The sequence below is a fragment of the Crinia signifera genome, chromosome 1 (genome assembly GCF_055691185.1).
Source record: "Crinia signifera chromosome 1, ASM5569118v1, whole genome shotgun sequence".
Lineage (NCBI taxonomy): Eukaryota > Metazoa > Chordata > Amphibia > Anura > Myobatrachidae > Crinia > Crinia signifera.
Window position 1 is genome coordinate 297,601,265 of NC_139217.1, and position 16,953 is coordinate 297,618,217.

Consider the following 16,953-nt stretch of genomic DNA (forward strand, 5'->3'; position numbering starts at 1 on the left):
GCTGTCACCATGTAAGATAGTCTGCTGATCACTCAAGAACAGAGCCACACAGGAAACCTGATTGTGGTAAGATTTGTAAAACAGTTCAGCAGCCAAGTACACCACCCAATTATCAGTTACAAAACACATGAGTGAAGTAACAATTGCCTACAATGTTTTCTTTCTCACACTCCACTTTTTGTTTATAATGAATGCATAGTGAGTACTCTTTGTAAATACTTTGCATGTAATCAGTTAATAAAATGTTATAGAAAAAAAGTGAATTGGGTCTCCAAGAAGAAAAATGTAACTGCAAAACAATGTGTAAAATGCACAACAGATGAGACGCTTTACCACAACTTTTGCAGTATTAGGTGAAAAGCAGCCAGCATCTTTCCTTCACTAAACATGACTGAATCTATCAATGTATTTTTTAATCAAAAACATGTGAACAACACAAACTGACCTCAGTTGCAATGTACAGAGATTTGTATTACTGGTTGTTGCTTCTACTGTACAGTTTCCGCCATACTGCAGATGTGGTAGCAGCTTGGCCTGTTCTGTTTTCTCCTATATTAATTGGTGTACTGATAATGTTACAATTATGAAAGATTTTTTAACAAACAAAGCATTGGATGAAAAGGGAGGTGCGTTCCTTGTTGTATGCTCATAAAAAAACTTTCAGGGGAGGTGATTTGGTTGCATACAGATTAGCCATATTAAATTGTAAGAAGGGGAAAAATGAGGCAAAAAGAGATCATTCTGTTAAAATCGAATCATAGTTTACTAAAGATCATGATTCAAGAAGTATGTGGAGGGGAATTCATAGCTTGACATATTATAAGAGCAGAAGCCCTGCTTTTGGTCCAGTAGAAGCTTCTACACTAGATTTGACAGGGGAAACATGTCTTCTACATCTAAACTACCACTTTTGGTTGAAGGACCAGATTTTGTCCTTTCTGAGCACAAGGTGAGGAATGGTCTACTAGGTGATAAGGGTCCTACACACACAGAGAGATTTGTGCCAGACATTACGCATGAGAGAATTCCAATCTCTCAGGAGTGTGACTTCAGGGGAATGAAAAAATAGACAAATAGACATAGGAACAAATAAACATCCCTTAAACAATATAAGTGCTGGTAATATAGTGGGGGTCACACCCTAATGTAAGTAAATGTTGGTGACACAGTGGAAAAAATAATACTTACCCGGAGTCTTCAGCGGCATGTCCATCACACTCCCGCAGCTTGCAAAGAGTGAAGACGGCGGGAGAGGTAAGGCAGCTTCAGTGATCGCTCAGAAAGCCACCACACATGGAGAGATGTGCATGGCCTTCTGAGTGCCTGCTATGAATTTATCCAGCAGGGCTGTTCTTCATTGCGAATCCTCAGGGCCACACATTTGAAATGCTGTGTGGGCTACATAAACAGCTACATTTAACCATTTTCTGAGCAACATATTAGAATTATGCAATAATTGCTCAGAAAGTGGCTGAATATCGCTCAGTGTTTAGGGCCCATAAATGCTAGAAGGGCGGTCGGCCTCAATGGAATTTCGTGTAAAGTCCCGAAGGGTTGTGCCTGTGAGTTAGCTGTGAATTTTACATATATTTTTAATATGTCCTTAACTGGTATTATTCAGGATCGGTTTAAATCCATTGCAGTTGTTCCCATTCCGAAAAAAGTGGAAAGTCTTAATGATTCTTGACCCATTGCTCTGACTCCCCTCATAATGAAATGCTTTGAGGGGATTGTGTTGGCACACATTAAAAGCCAGTTACCAAATGGCTTGGATAACAATCAATTTGCCTAGAAGCCAAAAAGGTCAAAAGATTATGCTCTATTGTCTATGATTCATTCTTCCCTCACTCACATAGATAAGCCTAAACACTTATGTTAGTCTGCTTTTTATTGATTAAAGTTCAGGATTCAATACTATACTCCCGAATGCACTATTAAATATACTGCGCAATCTGAGTTTTTCGGTAACCTTGTGTAACTGGACACTGGACTTTTGGACTAACAGACCTCAACAAATAAAATTAGAGGTAACTAGGATTAGTATGGGAACTCAGGGATGTTTTTAATTCCCCTATTATTTTAGTTATTTACTAATGATTATTATTCTCAGGCCGAGACTAATTTGATAATCAAATTTTCGTATGAGACTACTGTGGGGGGCCTTATCTAGGATGGGGAGGAAAGGGCTTATCGAGAGGAGGTGGACAGGCTAGTTAAATGGAGCAATGTAAATAATCTATTTATAAATTAGATTAAAACTAAGGACATAATTATTGATTTTAGACAGTGAAGTCATTTAGAATTGTTGCCTCTAACTATCAATGATTTGTTAGTAGAGTTACAGATTTTAAACTAGTAGGTATAATTATTTCAAATGATTTGACATGGTCTTCTAATATCACAGCAATGACGAGGAAGCGGTTATTTTTTCTTAGGAAACTTCGAGCAGCAAATTTCACACAGACAAATTTGATTAGATTTTATAAATGTGTTATAGAAAGTATTCTGACATATTGTATTGTTGCTTAGTATGGGAATAGCACTAAGGGAGACCATAAGCAATTGGAGCGTGTGGTAGATACTGCCGTGGGTATCATAGATAGTAAATTGCCGTCAATTGAGGAAATCTATACTAGGAATTTCCATCGTAAGCGAAACCGCATTGTTCAGGATTGCCATCCTAATTATAAAATGTTTTCATCTTTCAGTCAAAAAGACGGCTCTGGTGTATTAAGGCAAGGGTATCTTGATTAAAAAACAGCTTTTTTCCCCATCTGTAATTGTTGATTTTAACCAAAAATGTTCATTTGCAGATACTTTGTGACCTGGCTTGTCATGTCGTTGTTTTTACAATGACAATAAAGAATATCTATCTATCATTTTGTTTGCAGTGGGTCCACACTGGAGCAAAAATCTATGGGCAACAGAGAGCCAGTACCAGGAATCCACAGGACAAAGGGATTTTTGTAAGAACTTACCGTTCGAATCCCTTTCTCTGATATGGTCCTGGTGACACAGCTCAACATTGGGATGTAGGAGGGTCCGTAGGAGCCAGGCACCTATCCTAAAGCTTTTGGAGGGTAGGCTCCTCCCTTCTGCATCCCAGACTCCTCAGTTCAATCTTTCAAAGCCACTGGAATACATTAACTCAGTACAAACGCCTGCACATATTATATGCACAATTTCAAAAATAACTTTCTCCCTGAACCCTCTCAGACGCACCCCCACCTTGACCACCGCTGGGATATTCCCCAGGTAGTCATGCGGAGGGCTTGTCCTCTCCTTTGGTGCTTGGTTTCTTATGAAAGGAACCAAACTTTGACTTTGGGGCCTTGCCCCTGGAGGACTGAAACTTTCCCCTAAAGGACTATCCTCGAAAGGACGCACCCCCTCTAGGGGAGTGCCGAAAGGATGGCCTAAAAGCAGAAAACCTTGAGGCCTGCTTAGCTGCAGGAGCCGGCAGGAAAGTACTTTTGCCTCCCGTGGCCTGCTTAATAATCTCTTCCAGCTCTGAACCAAACAACAGCTTTCCTTTAAAAGCTAATGCCTCTAAGGCCTTTTTTGATTTGTTATCCGCCTCCCAGGCTTTAAGCCAAAGCACTCTCCTGGCATTGACGGATACCGTGGATACTCTGGAAGCCATTTTGAGAGCTTCCTCTTCAGCTTCAAGCACATACTCTGCAGCTGCCTTTAGCTTCTCAGCAAGCAGTAACACACCTGGATCAGCATGCAAAATTGTACATAAGTCACTGGCCCACACAATCATGGCCTTAGAGACCTAGGCTGATGCTATAAGAGGGCGTAAAGTGAAGCCTACCCCCTCAAATATTGCCTTGAGGTTACCCTCCAGCTTCTTGTCTACGGGGTCCTTAAAGGCTGCCCGCCCGCTGCCGCCCCCCCCCCCCCTCCATAGCGAACCACTTTCATTCATTTGTAGGACTTCCAAAACACTTGTAGCCTTGAAATATCACTAATATATAAATAATGCATTAATCTATTTAACTCTTTAATACAACTCTGTTTAAAAGGAAGACATATTAACAGCATTTATAATACACATTTAAACACTAATAATAGCACTATTAAGAACAGCGAAATAATGTAGCAATGAACTACTAAAAAATTATTACATCATTTAATTATACAGAAAACCAAATTCATTTACCAGAGATTTGTTGTCCTGTTTATGGATGGTCACTATTCGGCTTTCACTGGAATCCTCCTTGCTGGCTTGTTTAATGCTCACATCAATGATGTTAGGAAAGTCACAATAAGTATGTAAATCCTGTAAAACATTACATAGGCACATCAGCAACTGTTCTACTATTGTGTGTAATATAAATCAAAGGAATTTATAATTATAGATTTACAAAGCCTCTCAATGCACCACAATGCTGACTATGGTGAAAACAGGACATATAGTCAAAAGAAAAAAGTTTGGTACCGTGTTAGCCAGTTGATAAGAAAAGTTTTATTGTTCCTCAGTGAGAAAAACAAAATAGCAATCTAGCAAATATGATACCTTTTAATGGCTAACAAAAATAAATGTTGTTAAAATGCAAGCTTTCGAGACTTCTTAGGTCTCTTCCTCAGGCATGGTATCATGCCTGAGGAAGAGACCTAAGAAGTCTCGAAAGCTTGCATTTTAACAACATTTATTTTTGTTAGCCATTAAAAGGTATCATATTTGCTAGATTGCTATTTTGTTTTTCTCACTGAGGAACAATAAAACTTTTCTTAACAGGACATATAGAACAGTAATACTAGGGATACAACATAAGTTCAGGGATATATACGGATGACCAGCAGTCAGGATGCCAGTGGTCAGGAGGGAATCCCGACAGGAGTCAGGTAAGTATAACTACCCTGCCCCCCTATCCTTCCTTTCTGGCAGCCTTACCCTAAGGGCAGTATTCAATGCTCTTTGTTCGCCCTTTGTTTTTGGCAAACAGGGCAAATTTTTGGCGAAATGGCAAATTATTTAGCCAAAAATCATGTTCACCGTATTCAACACTCCATGTTTGCCAAAAGTTAACAGCGAGCATCGGCCTGTTCGCCGTTTTTATAGCAGCCGCTATTCGCTGTTGTTTTTCTATGGAAATTTAGCATAGTTCGTCAAAAGTGTATTCAATGCTAAAATAGTGAATGGTGGTTTTTTTAGTGAACTGAAATTACTACTTCTAAAATAATTTTTCAATTGATTTTTTTGGTGTCTACAAGTCAGTTTATTTATTATTTGAAGGATCTTTATTTTTTTATTTCTTTACAAGAGTCACATTAATATATTTTGATTTCCCCCATGCATTTCAATACTGCACATAGATTACACAAAGCGAACATCAGCCCTGGAACTCTGTACTGCACATTTTCCAGCACTGAGCACAGGAAAAGAGAGAAGCATTATCAGCTGCACAGGGTTGCACTCAGATGGTAAATGAAGAAGTAAATGCAGCTACTTCCTTTTTAACATGAGGGGAAAAATCCATAAGGCCACATATAATGCCCGTTACAGAGTACAGGTCACAGTTACGTCACGCCACAGCTGGGCAGACCGTGCACATGTACATGATACAAACACGGACACTGGTGCCATCAGCCCCCATGATGGGACAGAAGGAGATGAGCTCTGACAGGAGCAGCAGCTTACAGCATGGGAGAAGGCTGGTACAAGTTACCTGCTAGTAGTGCAGTGAGGACAGGCAGCGCCAGACGCAGCATGGTCGCACATTGGTACAGCGGCCGCAGTGCAGAGAGTACGAAGGCAGGCAGGATGACAGCCTCCCAGCAGCGCATGAGGCGCTGGCAGGGAGAGGGAGCTCCCTGCCAGGAAGACGAGGACCAGCAGCAGGCCTCCAGCTCCTGAATTGTGTTCTTTCGGGAGGCGGCGCCGCTGGTAGCAGGGTAGGCTACAGGAGGGAGGGTATCGGGCACATGCCGGATTTGGGTAGTTTTACGGTCAGCGAGCCTCTGACGCGTTGAATAAGGTGAGAGGGAGGGCTGCCAGTGGACACGGAGGACGGCAGAATACTGCACTATGCCTCCCACCTTTTTAGCCTGATTCTAACGCTCTCTGCTAGTGCCTAAACCTCACCCAACCCGCTAACTAACACTAGGTCCCCCTTCTTGGTGCCTAACCCTAAACATCTCTGCCCCTCAGACTAATCCTAACCATCTCTGACTTCTCCTTCCAAGCCCTCCATCCCCGGCCAACCCTAACCTGCCCCGTAAAGCGACCATATACTGAATGATGGTATCCTGACGCCAGGATGCCGACTGCTTCCCAAATGTAGATATTAAAAACAAATGAAAGTAAGGTTCAAGCTCATGAGAGAGAGCTTATAATCAACTAAAACAAGAGTAACAAGTTGGTAGTACGTATGGAAGTAATCGCTTACGAAGATATATGTGCCAGGATGTAATGAAAGCGGGTTTTTTTTGTGTGTTAACGAAAAGTTGGATGCATTCGGCTCCGAATACGAACTGCCACATCCAGATGTTGTCACATGTTAAAACATGCAACTCCACCGATGTAATGGGAGCAGCATTTGAAAGTTGACACAATAAAGCTCAATGAAGTTGGACATACAGCCGGTTGTTTGGATGAATTGTATTCGGCAATGTTTAAATTCACTTAAGGCCCATACACACTAGAAGATTATCTTTACTGGCTGGTTGGAATGAAAATCTGGACATCTTTGGGAGCAAATGACAATTGACCATTTGCTTCTAAACATGGAAAATTGACAACAAATAATCCTACAGAAAAATTGGTTAGATCAATTTATGCAGATGACTGCCTTTGTCCATTTTCCATAGTTTGGGCGCAAACAGTTGATTTTTGCAGTTGATTGCAATTTGTTCCCAGAAATTTCCAGATTTTCATTCAAACCAGCCAGATTGGAAAGATAATCTTCTATTGTGTATGGGCCTTTACAAGTACAAAATGCAAAATATACTTATTTCTGTCAAAATAGCTTATGTACTGTACAAGTCATATTTTTTCCCCCTTTCAAAATGCATCTTATGTGCATCGGAATGCCAAAACAGCTTTAAACAGTTTTAACATTATTTGTTATGCACAAACATAAGCAATTACACACAATATGTATTATGACGCTTGAATTGGCTAAAGGTTCTTCCATTAATAGTCTAGTGATGTATTACGAGAGTTGTGAGAATCAAGTAAATCCAGGTAAAACCGAAACTGGACATCTCTAATTACAAGTTGTTTTAATACCAGCCATTATTAAAGCAATAAATTATTTCTATCTTACCTGAATATCAAATGTTTCCCGATCTGTAGCTTTGCCCCTTGAATACTGAATTCCATCATTTCCAGTTACCACAATGGTGGCAAAAATATCTCCTCCTGAAGGATCCCGGCAAGCTTCTTTAACTTCGAACTGTTCAGAGTAAAATGCTGACTGGAGAGTCTCAAGGTTTATAAGATACTTCAGTTTTAAGTCCCTGGCTGTAGCTTTGCATTGACTAAACTGTTGAATAAATCTTCGAAATCTGTACCTAATCCTTTTCCGAGTCAAAATATGATAGTCTTGAATTTTGGCACGAATGCATTTCGGCAAAAACTTCTTGTAGCTGTACAAGAACAAGAAAATATGTACACGTGTAAAATACTGTCACCACAGAGAACTTGACTTCGAATAAATAGTTCAAAGGTTTTGCCTACTTTGGGAAACCTACTTCCGGTGGAAGCCGGGGATGGTTGCACACTTGCAGTGCTCTCGGCTACCATCCGCCAGATCCCCCATCCCCAACCCCCCAGAGAAGGGACACCAGAGAGGAGCGACAGGAGGGGAGGTCAGAGGAGGCCCCCGGCCACGGCGAAAGACGCGGCTGCAGCCCCCAGCAAGGATGTGGCTGCGGTCCCTTCATAGGACGAGGCAGCACCCCCCCAGCGGCAATGGCGGGATGCTGCCCCCACACCATCGGCCCAGAGGGCCGCAGCCAAAGGAGTGGTAAAGACAGATTCGGGAAGCGGATGACCCCTGGCACAGGCCGTGGCTTGGTGCAGCATCCCCTTCCTCCACATTCAGGAGAGGGAGACCCCCCTCCTCCCTGCCTGCAAACACCCAGTGCCCTGCCGAGGAAGCCCACAGGAGAGGAGGTATGGCTCTGCATCGGGCCAGAAATGGTGGATTCCAGCCCAGGGAGGACCCAAGCGCCAACTCTTGGTCCCCGGCCTCACTGACTCTTTTTGACTATCCCCCTCTCCCTGCACGCTGCCTCTCAACCCTCCCCAGCTGCAGATCCAGCCACACTCTGCCCCCCCCCCCTCTCCTACAGCCTTAGGATCCATCCTGCTGTGTACTGTAGGGAAGATGGCCTCTTGAGCCCTTTTGCTGCTGTGAGTAGCATGATCAAGATGGTGCCACAAATGACTGCCTAGTAACTGTGCACTCTGTAACCCTGTGTCTCCCCTGTCTCAAACATTGCACAGAAATCTATAGCTGTACTGTCTCTGCTTAAGATTTACATACCTGGATGCAATGATCAGTGGTGCCTCTGATGGCTGCCTAGGCGCTGTGCAGCTTGGCGGGTATGTGTTCTCCAGTGTGATTACTGTACTGTCTCTGCTTGTATTGTTGCCTGACTGGCTGTTGTGGCGAGCAGTGGTGCCACGGATGGCTGCCTAGGCGCTTTACTGCCCAGAAAATATATGTTCCCTGCCTCTATAATCCCCAGGGTACATCTAGCGTATACAGTACCTGTATGTGTTATGCATATCTGTACTGTCACTGTTGAACCATTACCTACTGGTAGTTGCACAGCAATCCAAATCTAATTCCTAGTATACACTAGTATACCTGGCCAATAAAGATGATTCTATTGTGCCTATCAAAATTACTGCTCTGGGTGGGAAACCCCATTGTGTCCATATTGCGATTAATCAAAGATTAATGTGCTTTACATGAGGCAGTAGATCTAAAGCAGCACATTTCTTGACATAACTGTTAACAATATAACAAGGTTTATATCGGGTTACATAGCTCCCATTCACAGTGGGTAAACCTTCTTTTAATGGAAATTAGTCTCATGCACCGCAAGCCTTTGCATCTAATCATGTGACCGCAGCAGAGACAAGGTAATGGAAAGGGAGGGCTGGATAGTATCGAGAGAGAGAAAATGTCCTAAAAACTGACAAACCAGCATTTAAACTTTTTTTTTTTTGTAAATACTTGTATTACAATAAATACCTGACAGCATTGTAAATTGCAAGTGGACTTTGCTCTTTTTCATTGGCCATTCGCATCATGTCAAGAACAGCCATCCCAAGGCATTCTTCCTGGGTTTCATGTGTTATGGGCACGGTTATCCAGCCGTTCACAAAATCATCTCTCCACTTTATGAAAGAAAAAAAAAATATTAAAAAATTTACATTTTAAAAACTCAAACCCAAAAAATTGGGACTGAATTCCTCATTTAAATTATCTATGTGTTAAGGTGTGTATTTTATCAACAAAGGGCAAAGCATTACAAATTCAGGTTATGTCTGTGTGGAGTTTTTATGTTCCCCATTCTCACACCATGCCAGGTTAAGCTTGTGGATGTCTTCTATGCGTGTATAATTAACCAATATAGGTTGGTTGCCCTGTGCTGAAATACTTACGACACAAGCCTATTTGGCAGAAATAATTCCTCCCTTAACAAAAGCCCTGGAATTGCCATGGAAGGCCCCGCATGTACCCATAACATCCAGACAGATCCTTCACCCAGGACGCAAACTAAAATGCTTTATAAATTCTACAGTAGATTGTGCTTTGCATAAACTAAAGTGGAACACTATCCTCCATGCACATTGTACAGTAGACAGCAGCTGCTTTCTGCTAGCGCTACCCATGTGATGGGTTAGTAACAAGCTTAGTCAGTATGTTGTCCGAGATCATCATTCTTAGGAAACCAGACTGTTAATATTTATAGTAATGTTTAAACATATTTCCTGATACCGGGTTTAGGCCAATGACATTAGCTCACTTTCGTAAAGAGATAAGCATTAACAACACTAGGTTGCTATTAAGTTCAAAATAATTATCACATAAGATGACAAGGACTTCTATAGATAAGAGCTATTTAAAAACCATGTAAACAGTCACTATTGCAGTGGTAAAACCAGCAGTCCCCATATTGACTCAACTCAGCACAAAGATTAAGAGTAATTGGGAACATGCTGTCCTTTCTGTGGACAAATCATCATCGCAGAGGAAAGAAATTGCAGCTTGTTAACACAAAAGTGACTGGAACGAAATCTTGGTAATAAAAAAAAAAAAGGCAGATACTACATCAGAATCAAAAAGCTTCATTTCTAAACAGATTCTTCAATTTACAATAAAACCCATAGCTTTAAAATCCTTGTTCAATTCTCATTAATACCCCTTTTACACCAGAGGTTGGACCCGGGATATTGCCGCTCCAGTCCGGGGCAGGGCATGGTGTAAATGGGCTGAAAAAAAATAACACTGGTACTGTTCCCCGGGAATCTGACCCGGCAAATGTTCAGGGTCGGACACGGGGCTTATCCGGGGCTCAGGGTGGTCATTATCCGGGTTATTTGGTGGGTAGAGGGGCGCGAAGAGCTGATTGGTGCTTCTGCGGCTCTGGCAGATGATGTCATCTGCTGGAGACCCGCACAGGGCGCATGTAGCAGCAGCGTTACCACGCTCTCTCCTTCGGCACAAATATTGGTGTCGAGATCTAGACCTCTCAGCCAAGAACTGTGCTCTCCTCCTCAAAGTGTGAAGCAAGTAGCACAGGGTGAGAAGCTGCTTCAAACTCTCAATTGCTGAAAAGTACAGCACAAACTGCAACACAGCTACTCCGTCTGCCATCTTTGCTGCAATGCTGGGAGCAGAACCCACTCCCTCCCTTTTCCCTTTCTTGTGACCTCATCTCAAACAGCCCAAAGGTCAATTTTTAATGACACCAGCAAGGAAAGACAGGGCTGATCCGTTTTCAGTGTGAAAGGGCCTTACCCGGGAATAACCCGGATTGAATTGCAGTGTAAATGGGGTCTGAGGCAGGGCATGCCCTGGCAATTTCCCGTGTTCGATTTCCCGGGTCCTACCCGGTATTCTGGTGTAAAAGTGGTATTAGTAACCTTCCAGGGTTTATTTTAGGGCCCTTGTTGTTACATAGAAAAATATATATGAACAAGAGAACCCTAGGAACTGTACTAGTCAAGAATGAAACCTAGTACAAGGTAAAATGTTGTGAGCTATTAAAATGTATAATATATCTACATGTTTTAGATAGACTGCCAATCAGTCAACACTATATGGTTGACTTGCAATAAGTTGACAGGTAAAAAAGGTCAATATAAAAAAGGTCAATATAAAAAAGGTCAACACAAGTTTTTTACATGTTCGCGGGTGTCATTTTGTAGGACATCACAGGTTACAATTGCCAATCCTAGTTCACATGAATTGTAAACTAAGCAAATGTAGACCATTTGTGTGTCAGTCATGCCGATCTATTCAAGGGCGAGTTTGGGCACTAGGACTCGCTGCGCAGGTATGCCCGGCATCTATTCCAAAGCAGCGACCGGCGCACTACTAACTCCAGCCAACCGCATACAGTGATAGCTGCTAAGCTGCGCTGTCACTGAGCAGGAACGGTGAGCCCGATCTGTGGACCTGTTGCACAAGTACTCTTGATACTCACCTGGAAGCAGCTTCAGACACACTGCTGAATCTGGATACAGAAAGAGTGAAAAGGGTCCCTCTGTGCGCCTAGGCAGCCTGCGGGAAGGTACACCTAGATGATATCCCTTAATATCAAAAAGCAAAACAAACACAAGCAAAGTGAAGGTGTTCCTCCCAGTGGCTTTATAGGTCCCTATAAAGAAGAGTACGTCCCTGTAGATAAAGGGACGGTCCTCTTCTCCGTATAGACGTGGTAATGTATAATACCCTGGACTTCCCTCCTTTTGATAAAAGGATCCTCTTCTCCGTATCACAAAGGAAAGCCAAATGCAGATGTTAATCCCTTGGACCATCCACAGGGGGGCAGAATTCCCTCCAATAGTGTGGGTACCGGAAAAAGAGTGAAAGGAGGTACATAGAATAATACCCTTTATTTAAACACAAAATAAAATCCACAAAAACAGAGGTAAACAGTGGCCAATTACCCAGGTGTTGGAGAACTTAAGTGGGTACAGAAGTTCTCTAATGCGAACAATAGGCAACAGGAGCTCCAAACGTTTTCGATCATCCACTGTGATCTTCTTCAAAAGGGAGTGCTCCTGTTTGCCTCTCCTACCTATTTAACAAAATCTAAACCAATCAGATATCCTGAAAACTAAAGTCCTCCCATTGTCTACACCAATCATACAAATGTTCATGATTCCGTGTATATTGTCATTCTGAGCGGAAGCAACCCACTTCCGGGTTGCGTTCCACCCGCGCTTTGTAGGGCGCTAACCCGGAAGATCCGTACTTCCGGGTTGCGTTCCAGGCGTGAAGATTCCCGGCTGGTAGTGGACGCGTATAGTACATTGCGTCACTTCCCCCGGATGTGTGGCTCTGTATGTCTGTCGCCATCTTAGTGGGGGAAAGGAAGGAAAAGGCTTTCAACGATGTTATAGAACTGGTGCGTCGCATCACTTCCCCCGGATGTGTGGCTCCGTATGTCCATTCGTCGCCATCTAGTGTGGGAAAAAAAGGTTTTCTCACGATGATATAAGGTTTCTTGCTTTTTCAATACGATCTGTCCCCATACAGTTTATTCAGTCGCCATTTTGTTGGTTAGATGGCTGTTCAGCGCAGCTTGGTGACCTGATTTTGAGGCTGGTTTTAATGTTGACAGATCATAATGGAAGGAGTGGAGTATTTTCATCCATTTTATACTCCATATACACACGACCAGTTTTGACCTCAAGAAAATATAAGGGGTATAAGTATAAGTATATAATCCATTTATACTGTCAATCATGTGCAAAATTGCAATAAAGCTGTGCAAAATAGCAAGACAAGGAAGTTATTCTCCCACATACAGTAAGAGGCATAAAAAATACATTTTAAAATAAGGTAGGATCGCATTTGAATACTAAGCTAAAAACAAGTGTGATAAAAGCAAGAAAAACCCACAAAATCCTAGTGCAAAAAAAGGCAAATAAAACCCGGAGACCGGCCAGCAATGTAATAGAATAAGATGATAGAACAGTTTAAATGTTAAAAGGTTAAAAAGACTTTAAAAGACTTAAAGGAACCATTTCACCTCAAAATCCATATTCAAACCCCCAGGGGTAAGTGTATTCAGCTCATAAATGCACTTCATTTCTTCCCTTGCCAGGGTGCTGGCCAGGTTCCTATTCCGCACATTTGTGGTAATATGTTTGAGGCCCACAAATTTGATAATGTGGCTACATGAAGAGTTGTGCTTAATTTTAAAATGTTGGGGTAATGAGTGTGTCTCCAGGCCTTTCTTTATGTTATTCAAATGTTCACTTATTCTAGTTTTTAAAGGTCTGGAGGTACGTCCGATGTAAAATAAGTTGCACGAGCATTCCACGGCATAAATTACATTTTTACTATTACACGTAATAAAATCATCGATAGCAAAAGAGACTCCATTAATGGTTACTGCGGTATGTTTGGAGGTGCCATTACTTTTAATCTCACGGCATCCTTTACATAATCCACACCTGTGGAAACCTTTGGTCAGTATCCTCCCCTTTTTTTGGGTAGTTAAAAGGGCGCTTCGTACAATCTTATTTCTCATATTGGGGGCTTTTCTATATATAAATTTTGGACGATCCGGTAAAATTTCCCCCAGGATCGGATCTTTCTTTAAAATTCCCCAATTTTTGTTAAAAGATCTCTCCAGGAGTTTGAACTGTGCGTTAAAACCAGTGATAAAAGCCCAGTTGAAATTGTCAGTATTGGTTTTGGTGATGTTAGAATCCTTTAAAAGTTCATTTCTTTCCACCTCTATGGTCTCTTGTACTTTTTTCTCAATAAAAGAGGGGTCATATCCCCTAGTGATGAACCTTTGTGCCATTTTGTTGGATTGTATTTCATAAGTACTTGTATCAGTACAATTTCTTCTTAACCGTTTGAATTGTCCACCAGGTATGGCATCAAGCCACTGAGAATGATGGCAGCTATCTCGTTGGATATATGATTGTGAGTCAGTGGGCTTAATGAACGTTTTGGTTTTCAATAGACAATCTTCAATAAAAATAGTTACGTCTAAAAAGTCGATACTGGTTTTATCAATGGTGAAAGTGAGTTCAATATTACGGTTGTTGTCATTAAGGTGACTACAAAAAGAACCCAGATCTTCCTCCGATCCATTCCAGAAGAAGATAATATCATCTATATATCTCTTCCAAGACACCAGGTTCGCCCCATACGCATTGTTGGACCACACATAATCACGTTCCCATTGGCCCATGAAGATGTTTGCGTAGCTTGGGGCGAACCTGGTGCCCATAGCAGTCCCAGTCTTCTGGAGATAGTAGTCATTCTCGAAGAGAAAATAGATATTTTTGAGTATAAAGTTAACCCCCTCCGTTATAAAAGCCTGAAAGTCTACATCTAAAGTGCTGGTGTATAAATATTGATTCACGGCTTGGATTCCCAGATTGTGGTCTATGATAGTATAGAGGGACTTCACGTCGGCAGTCACCATAAAAAGGCCTTCAATAACCGGAATAGTAGGTAAAATGTTGAGGAGACTCTTCGTATCTTTAAGATGTGACACATTCGTTGTAACTAGGGGTTGTAGATAAAAATCGATGAATTCGGAAAGATTTGCTGTAACCGAATTGGTTCCGGAGACTATCGGTCGTCCTGGGGGATGTGTAGTACTTTTATGGACCTTTGGTAGTAAATAAATTACTGGGACCGATGGTTCATCATTAATTAAAAATTTAAAACTGTTCTCATCTAAAACCTTTTTATGTTTATAGTTCTCTAAGAATGTTAAAAGCTGTTTTTGGATTCTATTTGTGATCGGACCTCTCGAATGTACCAGTCTTTGTCCATTATTACTATACTACCGCCTTTGTCGGCCGGCTTTATGATAATGGTGTCATTGTCTTTCAGATTTTTTAGGGCCTCTTTTTCTTTTAGGGAAAGGTTAGATTTTACCTTGGTGGGTTTAATATTTTTGATGTCCTCCTGGACCAGGGTATTAAAAGTTTCCAGAAAGTTCCCTTTCATGTGTGATGGAAAAAAAATGGATCTAGGTTTGAAGTTACTATAAGAATCACTCGGGAGAATGGTGTCCTCGGAATCCTGTGTGGTGGATTCTTTAACCATAAAGAATTTTTTTATACATAGTTTACGTATAAACTTATGGACATCCACGAAAGTTTCAAATTTGTTAATGTTATGAGTCGGGGCATATTTTAAGCCTTTTCCCAAAACTGAGGTTTCTGTGGCTGACAGGGTGTGGGAACTGATATTAAAGATCTTTACAGTTTCTCTATCATCAGATGAATTATCAGGTTGTGTGGCCTTGACTTTCTTTTTGGATTTTCTTTTCTTCCTTTCACTCTTTTTCCGGTACCCACACTATTGGAGGGAATTCTGCCCCCCTGTGGATGGTCCAAGGGATTAACATCTGCATTTGGCTTTCTTTGTGATACGGAGAAGAGGATCCTTTTATTAAAAGGAGGGAAGTCTGGGGTATTATACATTACCACGTCTATACGGAGAAGAGGACCGTCCCTTTATCTACAGGGACGTACTCTTCTTTATAGGGCACCACTGGGAGGAACACCTTCACTTTGCTTGTGTTACACTGCTGAATCTGGTCGGCCGCATGCAGGTACAGCCCCCGGGGACTATGTAAAAACCGGACCCGGACTAGATGCCGGACAGGACATCAAAATCTCCAGTCCGGAGCTTGTAGGGTCCGGTTCGGGGGGTGTCCTGACCGGGGGATACCTTGTCTGGGGGGGGGGGGGGGTGTCCCTGCATGCAGAGTTTGATATCTGGTCCGGCGGTCCGGGGGTCCCGATTGCAGAAGTATCCAATACAGACAGCCGGGCTTGTGAACGGACCTGTCGTTTTGATCTTCAACAGCTGCCTTTCTTTGAAAGAGGCTCTGGGACATAGCGTGCCTTCCATCCCCAGCCGGGCACATCATATTAGGTGCTCCCGCACACATCGGTCGAAGTGCCCATAAGCTCATCATTACCTTACCATCTGCTTGTTTTATCAGCTTTGTGACAGCCCGAACAACTGTTTCATCAGCGGGCATACTTCTTTCCTCCCCCGGCGGAGAGGATGGATCCCTTTTTGACCCCCACCTGGCCGGGATTGGGGGTCATTGTGGCCGTGAACCTAATCTGGACCCAATCACCTTGCGTTGGTTTGGGACACACCAGACAAACAGACAAAAGAGCAGATAACAAATATGTAAGAGAAATGCATACCACGAAGTATACAGAAATGCATACCACAAAGGGCAGTATTCAATGAGGCTGATTCGCCATGTTTTATGGCGATTTTGTGCTATTTTCGTGCTGTAAGGCGATTTTTTTGACTAAAACGGTGAATCACCCTATTCATTGACCAGATGGCGAATACATTTCAAGGTTTTTATTGCCATGATTCACCGAGTAGCAATCGCTATCTTTTTATGGTGAAGTGGAATGTGAACTTTTAAAATAAAGTGTTTTGTTTTTTACATTTGGTGTCAAAAAATCAGGAATTTTATTCTGAGGAGGGGCATGCTATTTTTATTCATGTGCTGTAAGCACATGAATATATATTTAATTAAAAAATATATATATATTTTCTTTTACACAGAGCAGCCAGCAGGGGGCCGGGAGCCGACCCGCTCATTAGATATTCATATATTCACTGCACCCGATCATTACATATGCACGATCGGGTGTAGTGAATACCCGGTCCCCTGTTGGCTATCCCGGGGGGCAGCCTGTGCTGCCTGGCTCCCGGGGAGCCCACCTCCCCCCCACAAACGTTC

General features: G+C 42.2%; 1 protein-coding gene across 1 annotated transcript in view; it reads right to left on the reverse strand.

Moving 5' to 3' along the window:
- JAK2 (Janus kinase 2) overlaps positions 1-16,953 on the reverse strand; it is a 196,284-nt gene that overhangs the window by 65,767 nt on the left and 113,564 nt on the right. The window contains exons 5-7 of the mRNA XM_083186002.1: positions 9,216-9,361; positions 7,275-7,596; positions 4,166-4,285 (exon numbers count right to left, since the gene is read on the reverse strand). Of these exons, the coding sequence (XP_083042128.1) occupies positions 4,166-4,285; positions 7,275-7,596; positions 9,216-9,361 (588 nt within the window). The remainder of the gene's footprint in view (positions 1-4,165; positions 4,286-7,274; positions 7,597-9,215; positions 9,362-16,953) is intronic.